Source organism: Chelmon rostratus, chromosome 15 (assembly GCF_017976325.1).
Source record: "Chelmon rostratus isolate fCheRos1 chromosome 15, fCheRos1.pri, whole genome shotgun sequence".
Taxonomy (NCBI): domain Eukaryota; kingdom Metazoa; phylum Chordata; class Actinopteri; order Chaetodontiformes; family Chaetodontidae; genus Chelmon; species Chelmon rostratus.
The window spans coordinates 1,345,149-1,362,500 of NC_055672.1; the positions used below are offsets into that span (position 1 = coordinate 1,345,149).

At 46.4% G+C, this 17,352-nt stretch overlaps 1 protein-coding gene across 1 annotated transcript in view; it reads right to left on the minus strand.

Annotated features, from left to right (window-relative positions):
• The window catches only part of LOC121618663 (neuronal PAS domain-containing protein 3), a 269,085-nt gene that overhangs the window by 2,108 nt on the left and 249,625 nt on the right, over window positions 1–17,352 (minus strand). Inside the window, exons 8-11 of the mRNA XM_041954202.1 lie at window positions 15,859–16,052; window positions 14,129–14,235; window positions 3,897–4,044; window positions 3,374–3,489 (exon numbers count right to left, since the gene is read on the minus strand). Of these exons, the coding sequence (XP_041810136.1) occupies window positions 3,374–3,489; window positions 3,897–4,044; window positions 14,129–14,235; window positions 15,859–16,052 (565 nt within the window). The remainder of the gene's footprint in view (window positions 1–3,373; window positions 3,490–3,896; window positions 4,045–14,128; window positions 14,236–15,858; window positions 16,053–17,352) is intronic.

Here is a 17,352-nt window from a genome sequence, read left to right on the forward strand (position 1 = left end):
ATGAAGGTAAGAACAAGATTTATTGGCAATGAGACCAAAGTGGACCAACCCCTAACCCCTGAACTTGCTTGCTTATTTATTTATTTATTACTGTTTTACTGTCCCTTGTATCATCTTATGTTTTCTTAGCATGCTCTTAACAGGTCTTATATTGGCATTTCTAGTGGTATTTAATGACTTTTATTTATTTTATTTATTTATTTTAGTCTTCTAACCATGATCAGTGAGCTGCTGGGAGTACCCGTCAATGTCTGCTGTTAATCTGTCTTCCGTATGTGTCCTGTGTTTTTAAATGTTGTGCATAATGTTTGAGATGCCCTCTCCAGACTGCAAAACAAATCTACCTGCAGGTATCAATAAAGTTACCTTGAACCACTGAACCCCTGAACCCCTAACCTGCAACCTCTAGCCCTAAAGTCATGCAACCAGCACAGCTTAAACTGGTTTAAATCACCTTTTTAAAGCGGTTAAAAATATTCTAAATAAATAATAGTGGCATGAAAACAAAGTCAACGGTCCGTTCCTGAAAATGCGTCTCCTAAGATTCAGGATTCGGTTGGTGTGTCTGAACTCCGGTGCGGTGGCCCCCAGGTGTTGATCCTTTTATTCTGCAGACAGGATTTCCATGTGTTGTGTTGTGCTGTGTTGTGCTGCGGATGCACTGATGTGTGTTCAGTATCTGTAGCTGCTGCTGTTCAGGCATGTTGGCTCTGTCCAGCCCATTACACACACACACACACACACACATCAAACCCTGCCAGCACACACTGAGGCCAGCGGCTGCCCAGCTGGCAACGCTCCGACTCCCTCGTGGCACCTGAAATGTCGACTCAATTGCTTAGTCTGGGGAAAACCTTGCATCTCCATTAAGTGTGCTTTCCAAGCAAAACAGATTTATTCTCAGGCTGGAATGGAAAACGGACCCGCAGTTTTAAGTGTTTCCCAGGGAGGGGTCGGTTTGGTTTATTGGCAAAACTTACAAAATACCACATATCAGGATTTGTCAGTTTGTCCTGGTGTTTCCACAATCCACCAAACTTCACCGAGGTGGAGAATATCAGACCAGAAGGGTCTCATAGACATGATTTGGTTGCATTATGGGTGTTTTTGATGAACAGTCAGGATATCTTGGCTTCTGCACCTTCAATTGTGACCATTCTTTTAAAAATCTGAAGGTTTGAGACCTCCTTTCCTGCAGCAAAAAATAAAGAGGCTAACTGCTGCATGATGCTAACTGAAAGAGAAGCACACTAGTGTTGTGACGTTCACGAACGAACTGGTTCTTTTGAACGGCTCGTTAACATGAACGATGGGAACCGAGTCGCAGCTGGGAACCGTTCTTTTTTTTCCGGGTTACATGGGGAGGAGCGCTGCCCAGCATCGTGGTGCTTATTAGATATGCAAATAGCATCACGCCACCTTGTGCACGCTGCCTTCACGTGAGTGCGCCAGTAACCAAAAAAAGCAAAGCACTGTCAAAGCAGAGTGATGTGGCGCCACCCTGTGGAATATTTGCAATTAATCCAGATCAGACTTTACAATCTAATCCACACATGTCAAATAACGTTATAAGCAATATTTCAGAATAATTTAAACTCATGTTGGTGGGATATCTACATTCATTCCTCCCAGTGGTTATTTCCAGGATGAAACGAGTTCAGGCCAGACTGCCTTCTTAAAACTTAATAAATATAAAAATGAGCCAAATGAGCCCGTTTTTTGAACGGCTCTTTGAAAGGAACGGCTCACCAAGATCCGGCTCCCCTCAAAGAGCCATAAATCCCATCTCTATCACAAATACAAAGTTTCATTTTTTGAACAGGCTCACAGAGGTTTTCATCACACGGGACTATTTTCAGCGGCGGATTAACACATATTTGGAGATGTAGTGAGTATTTGCGGCAGCAGGATGTCGTATGTGAAGCTGAGTGAAAACTTGTGATGTTACTTCCTCACATTACGTCAGCTTTTATGGTATCCTCATCTATATTATGCCGTCTTGCACCAATAAACAAGAGAAAGGTCAAAGGGCAGACATCTCATTTTAGGACACGCTAAACCTGAACACCTCGGGCCTGTCGCGGCTCGGCTGAAGCTGGACTCCTCCCGCGGCAGCTGGCATCAGTTTGCAGCCGACAGCGCGCCAGAATCATTCTCCTCCAGCAAGAATAACAGCTGGCACTGATTCTCATCATGCCAACACAGGCTGCAGGACTCGATAATGTTACGCTCGAGGTGGAGGCCGTGCTTTGGTTTGAATTCAACCGCACCGGCGGCGTGTGAGCTTTGTCTTCTTCAGAATTGTCGGTGACGCGCAAAGTTAATCCTTGATTTGTGTTTCTGGATCTGAATTCGGATGTCAGTATTTCTGAGATCTCATTTATTCCTCTGTTTGATCACAGCTGGTGTTAACATGTTTCTGCTGGAAAGTAATTTTCAACAACTAAAACATAACTTAAAAATGTGATTTAGTGTCAGAGCTTGCTTTGAATGAACGAGGCCCAACAGAAACATTTGATTCCTGTCTCTTTATAATGTGTTTGAGCCTTTTATCTTCAGGTAACCACACCTGTAGCCTTCCCCTTCACTGCCCTCGTCCTGGAGGCGCAATTAGACGAAGCCGGCGTCTCATTTCTGGTGAATAATGTCTCATTGTTTCCTGGTTGAAACGCTGCTGTCGCTGGCAGACGTTACCGGCTGTAGCTTGTAGTTAGCATTAGCTCTGTGAGTTGCCGCAGTCACACGAGGGCACGTTCATCTTCTTCTTCTTTGGTAAAGGGCTCATACGAGTCACCAGATCTGGTGAGAAAGTGACCAAGTTGGCATCGCCTCCGCCTGAATGTAGAGCAGCAGCAGCATGTCATGGCGTGGGATTTTGCAGCCGTTTGTTTCGGCGCGTCCTCCGCTCCGTGCTGCTCTGTGGCCTTTTTCACGTCGCCGCCTGAAGCTCGGAGGTATTTGGTGGCGTTCTGCAGAGGTGTGTGCGTTTCGTGTCGTTTTGTGGCGGTTTGCGGCGCTGCCAGTGAGCGCCCGGTCCCCGCAGCTGTTGGCGTTCATCACCATCCAGCCTGGCACAGACGGCACGCTGGCACCGGCCGATAAGATATCTTTGGCTTCTGTGATTCAGGCTGCATCGCTCGCTGCTGCTCATTATACTGGAAACACTCGAGGTGCTTGTGACTCGGACAGGTTTTAGAGGAGTGTTTTAATCAGATTAATATCTAAAAACACTGGTGACTCATATATTTATACTTCCGTCTTTTCATTCCTCACAGTGCACTGCTATTTACTCTCTTCTCCATCTTTCTTTCTCATTCATTTAATCACTCCTCCATCCTTCCTTTGTTTCTTCCTTCCTTCCTTTCCTACCTACCAGAGTTTTCTTTGGACTCGGACTCGGAGTCGGAGGTTTCGGAGGACTCGGAGGTTTTCTCGGGCAGGTTGGGCAGCTGGGCGATGTCCATGGGTGTGTCTTTATACTCTGGATTACTGCGAAAAAACACACAAACAGCTTATTTGATTCAGCTTCATACAAAAAACATTTCCTCATTTATTCCTTAACGTGCTTCCATCATAAAACCTCAAATAAAAGCTGGTATTCAAAACATATAGTACTATTTTACACTGGTGGATACAAAGTCCCAATCCCAACTTTACTTTATATTTTATGATATTCACTCATACTTATTGAACTTACAAAATGAAGCACCAAAGAGCATTTGTGCAATTAATACACTAATTTAACTAATTAATGAATTGGGTGCTTGGATGCATTCATTCATTCATCCATCATTGTTTGCTTATTCTCGTATTCATTCATTAATATGGCTTCTTCATACGCGTAGCTCTAATGACTCGGTCATCGCCGTGGCGACCGGGCCGAGTTGACCTCTGACCTGAGGACGTAGTTGACCCAGATGATGTTCTTCTCGCTGGCGTTCTTGGCGTTGATGGCGATGGTGGCGCTGGACTGGATCCAGATGTAACCGCCGTTCTTCTGGATCCACCGGTAGTACTTAGTCACACACTGACCCTTATTCATCACTGAGAGAGAGACATAGAGACATACAGAGAGAGAGAAAGAGAGAGGGGGGGGAGTGCTGTTACATCATGGTGGATTTCGTTTGATATTCCGGGCAGTTCCAAACGACTGGACATCGCACTGACCGAGCAGCTTGTTCATCACGAGAGAGAAAAGAGAAGAAATGGACGAAGGAGGGACGAGTTGGATGAGAGACAGTGGGTGACAGAGAGAGAGAGAGAGAGAGAGAGGCAGTCATCAGATGTCATGTGACAGCTGGCTGAGAGCTGCTCTGCTGCTGCCGTCATTAATCAGACCAACACACACTGCCAGCCTCGAGTGTGTGAGTGTGTGAGTGTGTGTGTGTGTGTGTGGGTGTGTGTGCGCAGCTCTCTGTTAAACTTTCTGAGTGTGTGTGTGTGTGAAACGACACACTCACACCGTGATGTGCATCTCAACATGCATTTCAAAATACAATGTTCCCATATGATTCTACGCTTCATGCTAACACGTTAGCTGTTAGCTAGCGTGTTAGCCGTTAGCTCGTTAGCATGCGACCAGGCAAAGCAACTATCTGCGCCGTGTCAGCCAACATACCAACTGTCTATACTATAGCTGTTAGCACAGTTAGCGCAGTATTTTTGCAGAAAAAAGCAGTGATGGAGTTTAAACTTAAGCTGCGATCGGTGCAGGCGAGGATCATCACTGGATTTCTTTTCTCCATCCCTGATCTCCAGGATCACTGATGCTAACACAAATGCTGCTCAGCTTCACATGAACTGTTCATTCATTTGCCTCAACCAATCAGGTCCATCGAATGTGAAATCTTTGTTTTCGTTCAGATCACAGGGATATGTCAGTTTAAGAGCTGTTTCTATCCCATCAACACATGTCACCGCTTTTCTGTCTGAGATGTAGCACGCTAGCTAGCATCGTCCCACATGTCTTCATCTCTCATTGGCTCTGTCGCGTCTGTCTTCACTGACAGAGGGAAGGACTTTCTGATGAAGACAGATGTTATGACATGAGACGACACTGAGATATAGAAACAGACTTTGAAATAAGTTTGCTATAATGTTGTTAAATAATGTTGCTAAAAAAAGAGAAGCAGGATGAAAATGATCAAACTGAGTCTTATAACTTCTCATCACGTCTCATTTATTTAATGTTAGGTCTCATAACGTCCTGTTTTTCAATCATTTCTTTCTCCTTCTTTTTCTTCTTCAACGCAACAAACACCATTAAAACCCCCAAACAGTGGAGTTGTAGCTTCTTTACTATTCGCCAAATGAGGACTTTCACCTGTTCTTTATTGTGATTTTGCTCTTTGAGAGAGCTGCAGTACCTGCCGCTCTCCACCAGATAGCGCTGTGTCACTGTGACAGGGCCCCGTGGCCTCGGGAGGCGGCAACCCCTCCTCCGCCCCCCCCACCACCCCTGCTCCGCCCTGCGACGGCACGCAGGCAATAAATTTGGCTAAATTAACCACTAAATGGTTATCTCAAGCAATATGTATTGGCATTAATCAGGAGCCGCTCAAACAGAAACAGTCAGACGAGAAGCGAGGGCCACTAAATTCATATCCCACTCCTCCATTTAATTATGGACACAAATAGGTTTTTCCACCGCGGACAAGAAAGACAGAAAGTAGACGGTGATTTATACAAAAAGAAGGCCAGTAATTAAAAACTATTAGAAACTAATAGCATTGTTTAAGACGACATCCCCAGGGCTGCTGTAATTGACTCTGGTGAGAGAGAGAGAGAGGGGGGAGGGGGAGAGAGAGAGAGAGAGAGGGAGAGAGAGAGAGAGAGAGAAGAGAGAGAGAGAGAGAGAGGGGGGAGAGAGAAGAGAGAGAGAGAGAGAGAGAGAGGGGGAGAGAGAGAGAGAGAGAGAGACAGGGAGAGAGATGGAGGGGAAAATAACTTGTTTGCATGTTAAGGCAGAGATGCTGAGATCACGTCACCTTGAATGTGACCTTGCTTTGTTTGTACGGCAGAGTAAATAACGACACAATGAATGCACGCACACACACACACACACACACGCACACACACACACACACACACACAGTGCTGCCTGTTCAGATGACTGCAGGTCCTCAGAGAGCAGCTCAGTGTATCAGCATGTCCAATGGAAGAGGACACACACACACACACACACACACACACACACACACACAGTCATACGAGGCTATGTGACAGAACACACTCCGTCTGTCTCTGAGCTGTCAGCTGATGTTGGCTGCTCTCCGGGACATAAAGACATTTATGACTCGGTGCACATACGGATACATAATCAATACTGTCGCTGAGCTTCTGGGTCATTCTGGTGCTGCAGCTTTTATTCTGCAGCAGTTTGTGTCAATAACAGATGAAATCTGCTCAGAACTGTCTGATGTGTCATAAATATGTGTTTGATACTGATCTGTGTCGAGGAGAATGAGATCATTTGGTCCACTGATGTTTCTCATGTATAAACCCTGAAGTTTTTGTTGGGGTCCCCCCTCCTCATGCAGATCACCTGATCCCATCTAGCTTCAGCAGATCTGTTGTATTGCTGGTCCTATGAGAGTCAGCTGTGATCAGTACAGTCCAGAACAATCCGCCTCAGTGATGAAATATCTGCTTAAAGCAGAAGGAAACGCTGAGCTCAGCACAGCAGAGCGATGGTGCCGACCTCTCACCTGGAGGACGGTCGTGTCAGAGCCCACAGGTGGACGCTGCGGCGGAGGCGGAGCTTCTCAAAATGCTGTATGAGTGTGTGAAGGCATCATTAATACTCTTCACCTTTAAGTGTCTTTATGTCTTGTGTTTCATGCAGTCGTGATGTCATTATATTGAGTACTGTCTGTAGTATAAATACAAACATTAGTTTTTACACTGTAGATTTTTAATATGCAGCCCAGGAACAGTAATCGTTGCCATGGTAACAACTCCAAATAAATGATGACTAACGTATATGAACAGTAACAGAAATTCACATCCAGCAGCATCAGAACAACATGATGACTGATGTGAACTCAGTCCAGTACTCGCTCTCCTTCAGCTCTGGTTTGGGTCTCCTCCAGCTCCTTGTGGCTCTTTAGCCGCTAAACGGCTAAAGAGCCACCAGCTGTTTGCTGCTCAGCAGGCGGTGATCAGAGGCTTTTTCCAGCTTCTCCTCCGGAAACGACGCCGCGTTGTGTCCGAACAGATAGACGCGAAGCTCCCGAAGCTGAGGGGAGCTGCGGAGTCAGCTGATCAGCCTCTGCAGGGTCAACAGGACCAGAAACGCTCAACACACAACTCGTCTCACCTTACAGCGCGGGGACAGTACAGTTAGCTCTCCATGTGGCTGCAGGTGGAGACAGAAACGAGCCTCAGATCATAAACGTCCTGAGACCAGACTCAGTCTTCAGCCCTCTTTTTGTCTCCCCCTCCATCTTTTCTCTGTTTGCAGGTGAGGTTTCCGTGTTAAACCTCCTGTCTTACTCCTCCATTAAATCGCCCACTCTCTGATCGCCCGCTAATGAAGGAGAGGAGAGGAAGAGAGAGAGAGAGGCAGAGTGCTGGAGGCTCGCCCGAGGCTGCAGGAGAGAGACCGATAGATTAAAGGAGTCCTATTCCCTTTTAAAGCCTCTCCACCTCACTTTTCTCTCTGCGCTCCCTCCGTCACTCTCTCTCTCTTTCTCTTTCAGTCAATGTCACACTTCCGTTGTCTTTCCCTCTGTGTTTATCTCTCTCCTTTTTCTTTCCATGCACCTCTCATTGCTTTTTTCACTCCACCTTTCCCCTTAATCTTCTGGATTTCCTCTTTAGTCTCATCTACCCTTCTCACTACCTTCATCCCATTTACCCTGGCTCTGTGTGTGTGTGTGTGTGTGTGTCATTAGCGCACAGCTAATTTACACTTTATGAAACGTCCTTTCTGTCTGTCAGGAGATGTTTCGTGATAACAGAGAAAAAGTGCAGTAACACCTGGAATGAACAGACTACAGTAAGTACCGTCAGCATTTTAAGGACTCGTCCGGCCAAAGAAAGCAATGTGGGATAGCCTCAAGGGGGCGCTACAATGTCATATGACAAATGGTGGCAGGCCAAGGCGTCACATTCCACACACTTTCGCTGAAAGTTGCTCAGCGGGAGCAAAGTTTCCCTTCATCATTCAGGCCTGAAGGCGTCTGCTCAAAGCTACGAGAATGCAGGCTAACTTCATAGCATTTAGCAGCTAAAGGCTTCCATATGTGGAGCCCACAGAGTCTTTGCTGATTTGGATTAGCTTGTTAGCGCCAGTGCTAGCTCGCTCATGCGACCCTGGTCTCACACGTTGTAGCGGCGGTCGAGAGCCTCCTGAGGCTGAAGCCGGAGAGAACAGGAATGCTAATGCTGGCCATCCCTGAAATCTGATTGGCTACCCCAAGTGCCACATCATTATCCTTAAGTGTGATTGGCTATCTGCCCGGTGAGAGGCGGGATCTTAATTTAAACCTACTTTTGAAGGTAGTTTCTGTCTTTCTGAGGACTGACAGAGTAATGTCTGGAAGCTTTATATCAGATTTGTCTGCTGTGTCGTGACTGGTGCGACTTCTCATCTTCTAGATGCACCAAATCCCTCTGAAAGAATCAGCTTAATATAATGTACAACAACTAAACAAGAATGAAAGAGTCACAGACTGAACTGTTTCTAATTAAAGTAGATGTGCGTCCACAGAGTCAGCCATGCTGCATGTCTCTACAGTAGCCCAGAAGGAACAAACCAAACTCTCACCACCACTAGAGGGCGCTACATCCTGCACGCTGGAGTAAAATGTCGTCACTGAGAGGGAAGAAGGCCAACGTTTCAAAAATAAGACCCAACAAGTCTTAAAGATGAAGGATTTTCTTCTCAGACAGGGAACATGTGCTGAAGGTAACCAACAAACGCCTTTTTTCTTTGCTTTCAAATTGTGGAAAAGTCACAGAAAAGTCAGCAGGTGACGTCACTGTGTGTGTGTGTGTGTGTGTGTGTGTGTGTGTGTGTGTGTGTGTGTGTGTGTATCATGTCATTGAGCTTGTCCATGTTTCTCACTCATCCCAAAAGGCTTTTTTTTTTTTTGGTGTGTGTTTTACTAACGTACCTGTGAGGATAGTTTCACAGGTGTGTGTGTGTGTGTGTGTGTGTGTGTGTGTTTTGTCTGCAGACAGATAAAATGCCTCTCAGTGTGTGTGTGTGGATTCATTAAAGGCAGAGTTAGTCCAGAGAGACGAGCTCTGCTAAAACGCCTGCAGGCTTAAATCCACCGAGCTTTCTCTTCTGCGCTCTCTCTCTCTCTCTTTTACAGCCATGCTTTTGAATGTCTCTCTATCCTCTCTCTCTCCAAGCCATCCTGTCTCGTCTCTCCTGTCTCTGCATGTCCAGATGTCTCTTTGTCCTCTGTCACTCTGTTGGTGTTTCCTTCCTGACCATGTGCCTCCTCCTCTCTTTACAGAAGTGATTGTCTCCTTTCTTGTTCCCCTCGTGTCCTCCTTTGACTCCCTCCTCTCTCCCTGAGAAGCACAAAATCTCTCCTCCTCTTCATCCTCTTCATCCTCTTCTGTCATGTCTTTTCACTTTTCACATTTTCACTTGATAATATTCCCACTTTCTTCCTCCTTTGTTGATATTTGATGTCCACAAAGTTTCAAACCTTTGGACCCAAGTAACTGAGTACATTTACTCAACTACTGCTCCACCTTCACCTCCTGCACCATTAAAGTGACGAAGGCATCAACAATAATATGATAAATATGACTCTGAAATGGGTCGTTCTGCCCAACCACGACTTCTGCTTCTGCTGTTTTAAATATATTTGGTGCTTGTACTTCTGTAACATTTTCAATGGAGGACTAATAAGAATTTATTACAGTAAACTTTATTAGACTGTGTGTGTTTCCTGTTAGCACAACGCGACAGGAAGCTTTCCACCACACACCTGCAAAATAAAGCAACATCCACAGAAACACACAGCAGCAGCAACAAATGACCGGATCTAATTTGAGCACAGCGTGATTCAGGTCCTGGATCAGGTCTCGAGTGGACACATGATGAGTTCATTTCTCTCCTCTCAGACAAACTGACAGAAATCTCTTTCTGGAATATCTCTGCAGGGAAATGACAGAAGATGAGGTGAGATTAGAGGTGAGATTAGATGTATGTAGTATGCAGGTCTGATGGGACACAAACTGGGGTCCAGGATCAGCAGTACTGGCCTCTGTGGCTTTTTACTGTTGAGCTTTTTCTTGTAACTTTGCCTCCATCGTTTCTCTCCTGACTGACAGTCAACAGATTACGATGCTTTTATTGTGAAGAAACAACGTGTGCATCCTGTCGTCTGTCTTACATCAGATGAGTCGCTGTCATCTTTCCTTCTGAGATCAGCTCAGACTTTCTTTCCTAATGAAGATGAATGTCCTAAGACCATGTCCTCTCATGTCTTCTCATGTCCTCTCATGTCCTCTCATGTCCTCTCATGTCCTCTCATGTCCTCTCATGCCCTCTTCTTTTTAAATATCTCCTCCTCTTCTTCTCAGAGAGCAGCGTCTCTTCTCTCCTCCTCGTCCTGTATTTTCTGATCCCTCTCTCTTTGTGAAAGGACGGGTGTTTTCTACACTTGCCCTCGTCTCATTCTTCCTGCTTCTTTCTGTCATTTCTCACAAAGAAGACGAGCGAAACATCTTCCTCTTTACCTGCCTCTCCTTGAGAAAATGAGCATTTTGTCCTCCGTCCTTTCTTCTCTGTCTGCAAATCACTCGCTCCCATTTCTCTCCCTTTCTTTGAGAAAAGACGAATCTCTCTCTTCATCTCTTGTGAGAGTATTTCTCTGTTTATCCCTCTTTCTCTGCCAGCAAATCACCCCCTCCCTTCCCTCCCTTCCCTCCCTTTCCTCCCTTCCTTTGTGAGAAGACAAGTCCTCCCTCCATCCGTCTCTTTCTCTGTTCTCGGAGTGGAAACGAGGACAGATTGACTTTGAGATCTGACCCGAGCTAAGACCGGCTGTCAGCAGGTAATGATAGAGACTTAGAGAGCGCCGGCGTTTCACAGAGAGGGATCACGCCTCGTCCTCCACTTAAAAAGAAGCCTTTTAAAATTTAGATCCCTGTTGAGAGAGCAGGCTATGCCTCTAAAACACACCTTGATCGATTCCCTAACTATCCGACTCCTGCAGCAGCGGGAGGACCGAGAGCAGACGTGGAAATAAATCCCAGAAAAAAATCAGAGCCTGCGAGCTGCTGCTGCTCCGCACAAACACTCGTTCTCATCTCCAATCTGCAGCTGCTGGACGACAACATGAAGAAATCTCAGCTCTTTGAAAAACACAGATTTCATGTTTTCAAGCAGAAATTCAGTCAAAGAGAATATGATGTCGTCTTTCAGGCGGGAACTTTTTCAGGAAACTTTACCTGCAGCTTGTGATCGGACTGATGGACCAATGAGAGCGTCGGTGGAGTTCAGAATGCTGCTGATTGGTCGAACACGAGCCTTTGATGACTCTTTCTAACCTCCTATCGCACGGTATCGTGCGCTGGCGTCTTCTCGTGTGCAAAGAGTTCACGTGGAAAGAATCAGGACTGGATTAACGTCTGTTCTTGAGCGAATCGCCGTCAAAACCCAACCCGACTCGTCGGCGTCCAATTAGGCAGAAAGCTTCAGCGCGTTGGCTCAAACAGTTGAGAATCATTAGAGCGCTGCTCTGAAATCAGCTTCCACACAATCAGCGGCGGGTTCAGGAAGCCACCGAGTGAAACCGCCCCGAAGAAAGTCAGATTTCAGAACAATCTGGCCGCGCTCCGTTTGACGGGGAGGACGTGGCGAGAAAAGACACGGAGGGGCGCCTCCGCAGCCCGCAGCCATCCATTTCTGAAAGCCCCCCTCTCAGAGAGGAAATTAATTTTGAAAGAGGAAGAATAAAACGAGCGGCCGAGGTGACCGAAGGTGCCGCATTAGACCACGCTCGACTAAAACCGAGTCATTTAAACCGCGGGCTGCCGGCTCGCCCCCCCTGACCTCCCGTCCTCGCGGCAGACACAGAGGAATAATCTCCCTCTATATTTCACGTGTTTTACACATCCTAACCTCCCCCCTCTTTGCTCCGTCTGACCCCGCCGGGCCGCCGCGGAGTCACTTCCTGATTGCCACTCTGGATGTTCGGAGCTCGGGAACTTTTGGAGACGGTAATTGAAAAAGTTTCAGGGAGCTTCCTGCTTTTTCTTCTGCGTGGTGTCATGTGACTCAGGTGTTCTGTAACTCAGCTGTTTAACTGACGTGTCAGAGTTCACCAGGTGTATTTACAGGTGAACGAAGTCTCACTGAAACATGAACTCTCAGAGCGTTTGTGTCAGGAAATAAAAACTATTCCTATTTTATTGTTTTAATGTTTTTATCTGTCTGCCTCTTTACAACAGTCAACATATTTTGACAGGGATGCTAATTAGCATTAGCTGTCTGTCATTAATGGGTCCGGATGTGGTAACAGTCAGACATAAGAGAGCGTCCTCTGACCTCAGAGTTACTGTGTCTGTCCTGGACTTCAGTTGTGGGTCAGAGGGGAGAACACACAGAGTGTTGAGGTGACAACGTCGCCCCCAGCTGGTTCAAACCCGTCCAGCAGTTTGCCTAAAACTGCCTGTTAGCTGGAACTGAAATTCAGCTAAAGGTTGACACCAGCTGATCAGATTCTCGTTACATAAACGTGTCGTTACTGATTGAGCCAATTTGAAATCACAGGGAGTTTAGTCTGTAATGGAGAACAGGTTTCTTGTTAATTGAGCTCATTTAGAGCCACTTTTCAAACCTTCAGCGGTGACTGTGTGAACCAGAGAGAAACACCTGGAGGCCTTGAAAAGTTTGGAAACTGTCACAAACATCTACGTAACGTTTCTGAATGCGGCTCGAAGGTCGGAGCGACGCCCAGAGCGAAGCCGGGACCACCGCCATCACACCGCTGACTGCACTGGACAGTACTCCAACGATCTGACTGTAGGTCTGAGGTTTGACCCCCGGCAGGCGCCCTGTCCTTGCTGTGCGGTCGTTATTATTTGGCTTTCACAGCCTGAAACGCTGTGCAGCTCTGAACGCCTCCTCAGCTTTTACCACCACAGTAAAGATCCGACTGCAGCAACAAACAGCACGCCGCAAATCATCCAGACAGCCACTAAACAGGGACACCCAGCCTCTGCCTGTGTGTGTGTGTGTGTGTGTGTGTGTGTGTTAGCTCAGTGTATTACACCTCCTGACAAGGGTAATAAGATTGTAGAGTTGCTGCTGAGAGGAAACTTTTCCCAGATAGAGAAGAACAAAGATTCTCTAAGTGGCCTTTAGCTTTAAACTTAAATGAACTTTAAATCTTGAAACACTGCAGCTGCAATAACGTCCTCCCCCCAGGAGACGTATTCAGACCCTTTACTTCAGTAAAAGTAGTAACACTACACTGTAAAAGTATTCTGTTACAAGAGGAGAAAGGTATTAGCAACTGAAAGTACTTACAGTAACAAAAGTATTCATGAGGCAGCAGAATGGCACCGTATCATACTCTATACTATCTGATTATTATTAATACTTGATACTTCATACATGTTACTGTGTAAAACTGTACTCTGAAAAGTAACTAGTTACTAAACCTCTCAGACAAATGTGGTAAAGTTATAACTGTAATATTGCCTCTGAGATGTAATGGAGTAGAAGAATAAAGTAGCTTTACAAGTACATCAAAACTGTATTTAAATAAGTACTTGAGTAAATGTATTTAGTTACTTTGCACAGATACTGCAGAGTTTTACTGATTCTGTTTAAATGATGTTCAGATTAGACCTGAAATTAAAAATCTTCATGTTTCTGTCTCTCTGCATCACTACATGTCTGCAGTAACAGCTGAGTTCCACCAGATGGCGCCACTTTAAGAAAACTCTGAAATAAAGGTCGTGGACTGCTCATCAGCTGATACTGTTGCCGTGGGAATGTTTGAACATCTGGATTTGAGAGACAGTCAAAACGCTCCAGAAAAAACAGATAAATGGACCCGTTTCCAACGTCAACAATGACCCGTAGTGATCAGCTGACTTGGTTGTCCAATCAGTGTGGAGTATGTGGTCAGGTGGGGAAGACACTCACAGTCCAGGTGACTCTGTCTGATCCCCTCCACGTCCTCAGCATGGATGAACTGGTAGCATCTCTTCCCCACGATGTCCACTGGAGTCAGGTCCATGTAGTCGCTGATCCTGGAACAGTGAGTTTAAAGTCAGTAACATCTGAAACGCTCAGATACAAACACAAAAACACAAACTAACAGCAAACATTTCATCAGAATGAAACAGCAAACATAGAAGATTATCAAGCAACATGTGACGACTCAGATTTTCTGTCCATGTTTTATCAAGAATTCAGTAACTTCACAGGCTGATTTTTTTTTTTTTTATGAATGACCTTGAACTCATCACTCCAGCAACAGCTCAGTTATATTTAACTGATGTGAGCTAGCGAGTCCGTTGTCACTTCCCTCCATCTTTCTCTCTTTCTAACAGCGTCGGTTCACTGGCGCCGCTCTGAAAGGTCAAAGTTCGCGCTGACTGAACTCGCTCCGTCTGAAAACACACAACAGCTCCCTCCAGCGTGAAGCGATTAGCGAGCGGCGGTGGTGTGTGGAGAGCTTTAGCCACAGCCAGACTATCAAATCCCACTCAAGTCTTCAGACAGATTAAGCGGAGAAACCCTGAGAAAGGCCTTAAAAAACATGAGAAAATCCATCAGCGGGCTGCAGATAATGGACCAGAGGCCGGCTTAGACCGGGCCTCTGCGCTCTGTTTGCACATCATTACAACACTGTGCCATCCGGTCCGGCCCCGGCAGGGCCCGCTTCACACTGCAGAGGTCTGCAGCGTCTGTCAGAGCGTCCTCTGGATCAGAGCGACAGCCGGTCTGCAGCCGCCACGCGAGCTCAATGTGAGTCCAGCAAGAACTGTGGCGGTCCATCGCGGCGTCTTTTCCTGACGACACGCGGACACGCCTCAGCGTCTCTGTCCTGGACGAGCTCCCGCGTCCACGTTGAACGGCCCGAAAGTGAAACACCGTGAAACTTATATAAAAGCCGTCACAAACTTCTCGGAGCAGCAGCGGCACTCGACGATTACAAAGACGGAGGAAAGAAGCTAATAACCCAACAACAGCGAGCGGAGCCCGTCTGTCTATTGTACAGGTAACACACATCAGCTTTAAAAGCTTTAATTTGAACAAATTCGCCACAGGATAGACAGAACAATTTCCAAGGTATCATTCTGATAGAGGACGGGTGGGGGGAGGCTAATGTCTGGCAGGCAGATAACAGCACACTCTGTTCTTTAGAAAAAAAAAAACTATCCTCCCATTTTCTCATTCTCTCAGAAACTCATCCTCAGAACGGGGCCGTAATGGGAGCGACGCTCGTCTGCTCGCTTTCTGTCGCTCCGCATTCAATATCATCATCCGCCTCGCATTGTGTCCCTTTTTCCGCCCACAAAAAAAGCAATCTGTCGACTATCGTCTCCCCCTCCTGTCTTTTTATAATAAAACATGAAGGCTTTTTCTGCGGCTGATAGGAATCTCTGCGGTCAGCCGGTTAACTCCGGAGCGAGATCCTGATTCCTATCTGCTTTATCTGGACAGAGGGAAGGAGGCCGATCCATCAGCGGCACATTTCACTGTTAAACCAGGGAGGATCGGGTCAGACTTCCTCATGAATAAGAAGCTCCGACGGGGGAGATGACTTTTTTTCCCCCCTTGAACAGCAGGTATGAACCGTGAATGCAGAAGCAGCCGAGTTTAATGTTTGACACTGAGAAACTGTGAAGACCGCCGCCCCCCCCCACCTGTTCTCGCAGTAGACGATCTTCAGGTCCATGTTGACTCGGGTGACGAACATCTGACAGTCGATGCGAACCTCGTTGATGGTGGGCGGCGGCAGGGCGTGGGCCACCACCACCATCCCCATGATCTGATTGGGCACCGAGCGGCTGTGCGTCAAAGCCATCCGGATGCGCAGACGCCCCGTGATGTGGATCACCTGAGCGGGAGAGAAGGGGGGGGGGGGTTCAGAGTTTAACAGGAAGGGGTCAGAGAGAGGATTCAGACATGTTGACCATCTGAAAACATCTCTGTTTTCTACTTTAAGTCTATACTGAGGTGAGACTGGTCCGACTGTCCAGATGCACTTTGGATCTGCCCATTTTACCCAGAATGCTTTGGGAGCTGACTTGCATGTTGGAAGCATATCACCTAAGAACTCATTTAACAACGACCGACAGTCATGGTGGAGGATACAGGACAAACTCACAGCTCCGTGATGCTTTCAGGGACAAATGAACGGCTCAGACTTGGATCAGTTCAATAAAATAAAGCACATTTAACAGTTTTCAGACACGCGAAGCATCGCAGCTCCAGACGGTCACATGGTCTTTGGAGAAAAGTCTGATATCAGCAGCTCAGTGTCATATCTCGTCAGATCTGTTAAGTGTTTTTGTTCACGAGCGTCATGTCTTGTCTTGCACTTCCTGTTTTATTGTGAAACCTAACTCTCCTCTCGTTTCAGGCCCTTGACTTCCTGTTGTTCTTCCCGCCTGTCTGATTGTCTCCACCTGTTCATTGTTACCTCATGTATATATAGTCCACGTCTCCCTTTGTCCTGTGCCAGATTGACTCGTGCCATGTCCTTGTGCCAAGCCGTGATTTATCCAGCTTTCCTTGATCCTCGTCTCCTTGATACTTTATTCTAGCCGATTGAGCCTTTTTGAGTTAAGATTATTCTACCAAATTATTCCTTAGCGTCTTTTGTTGAACTTTTCTGCCATACATTGTATGAGCTGTTGTTATCCTGAGCGCCTTTTGTTAAATAAATTCCTCCTTTTATTTTGAAACCTTGCTGTGGTGTCTGAGTCTGCATTTGAGTCCAGAAACCTCGTACCTCCGGGCTCCGAGATATCGTTTATTTCATTGAACATTTATTTGTGTGAGAACAAATATACTCAACAAAGCAGTTCGCTGTGCAGCAGCATCACTTTCATTCATCACTGTTTAGCCTTCGTTAGCCGGCGGACAGCACAGAGGAGGCAGGAAATGAAGAGGAAGAAGAGGAATGATGAAGAAAGGTACGATAGCTCACATTTTTTACACTGTTATTACAAACCTGCCACGTTCAAACTCACAAGGATGCGATGCTGAACTCATCTATGATGACGCAGAGAGAGGAGCTCTGCCTTTATCTGACCGTCTACGTCTCTACATCTCACCTCATTTACCTGTGATGAAGGTGAGGATCCGGTTTGAAACGCGCTCTCAGAGAAGTCTCGACCATCGCAGGCTGAATT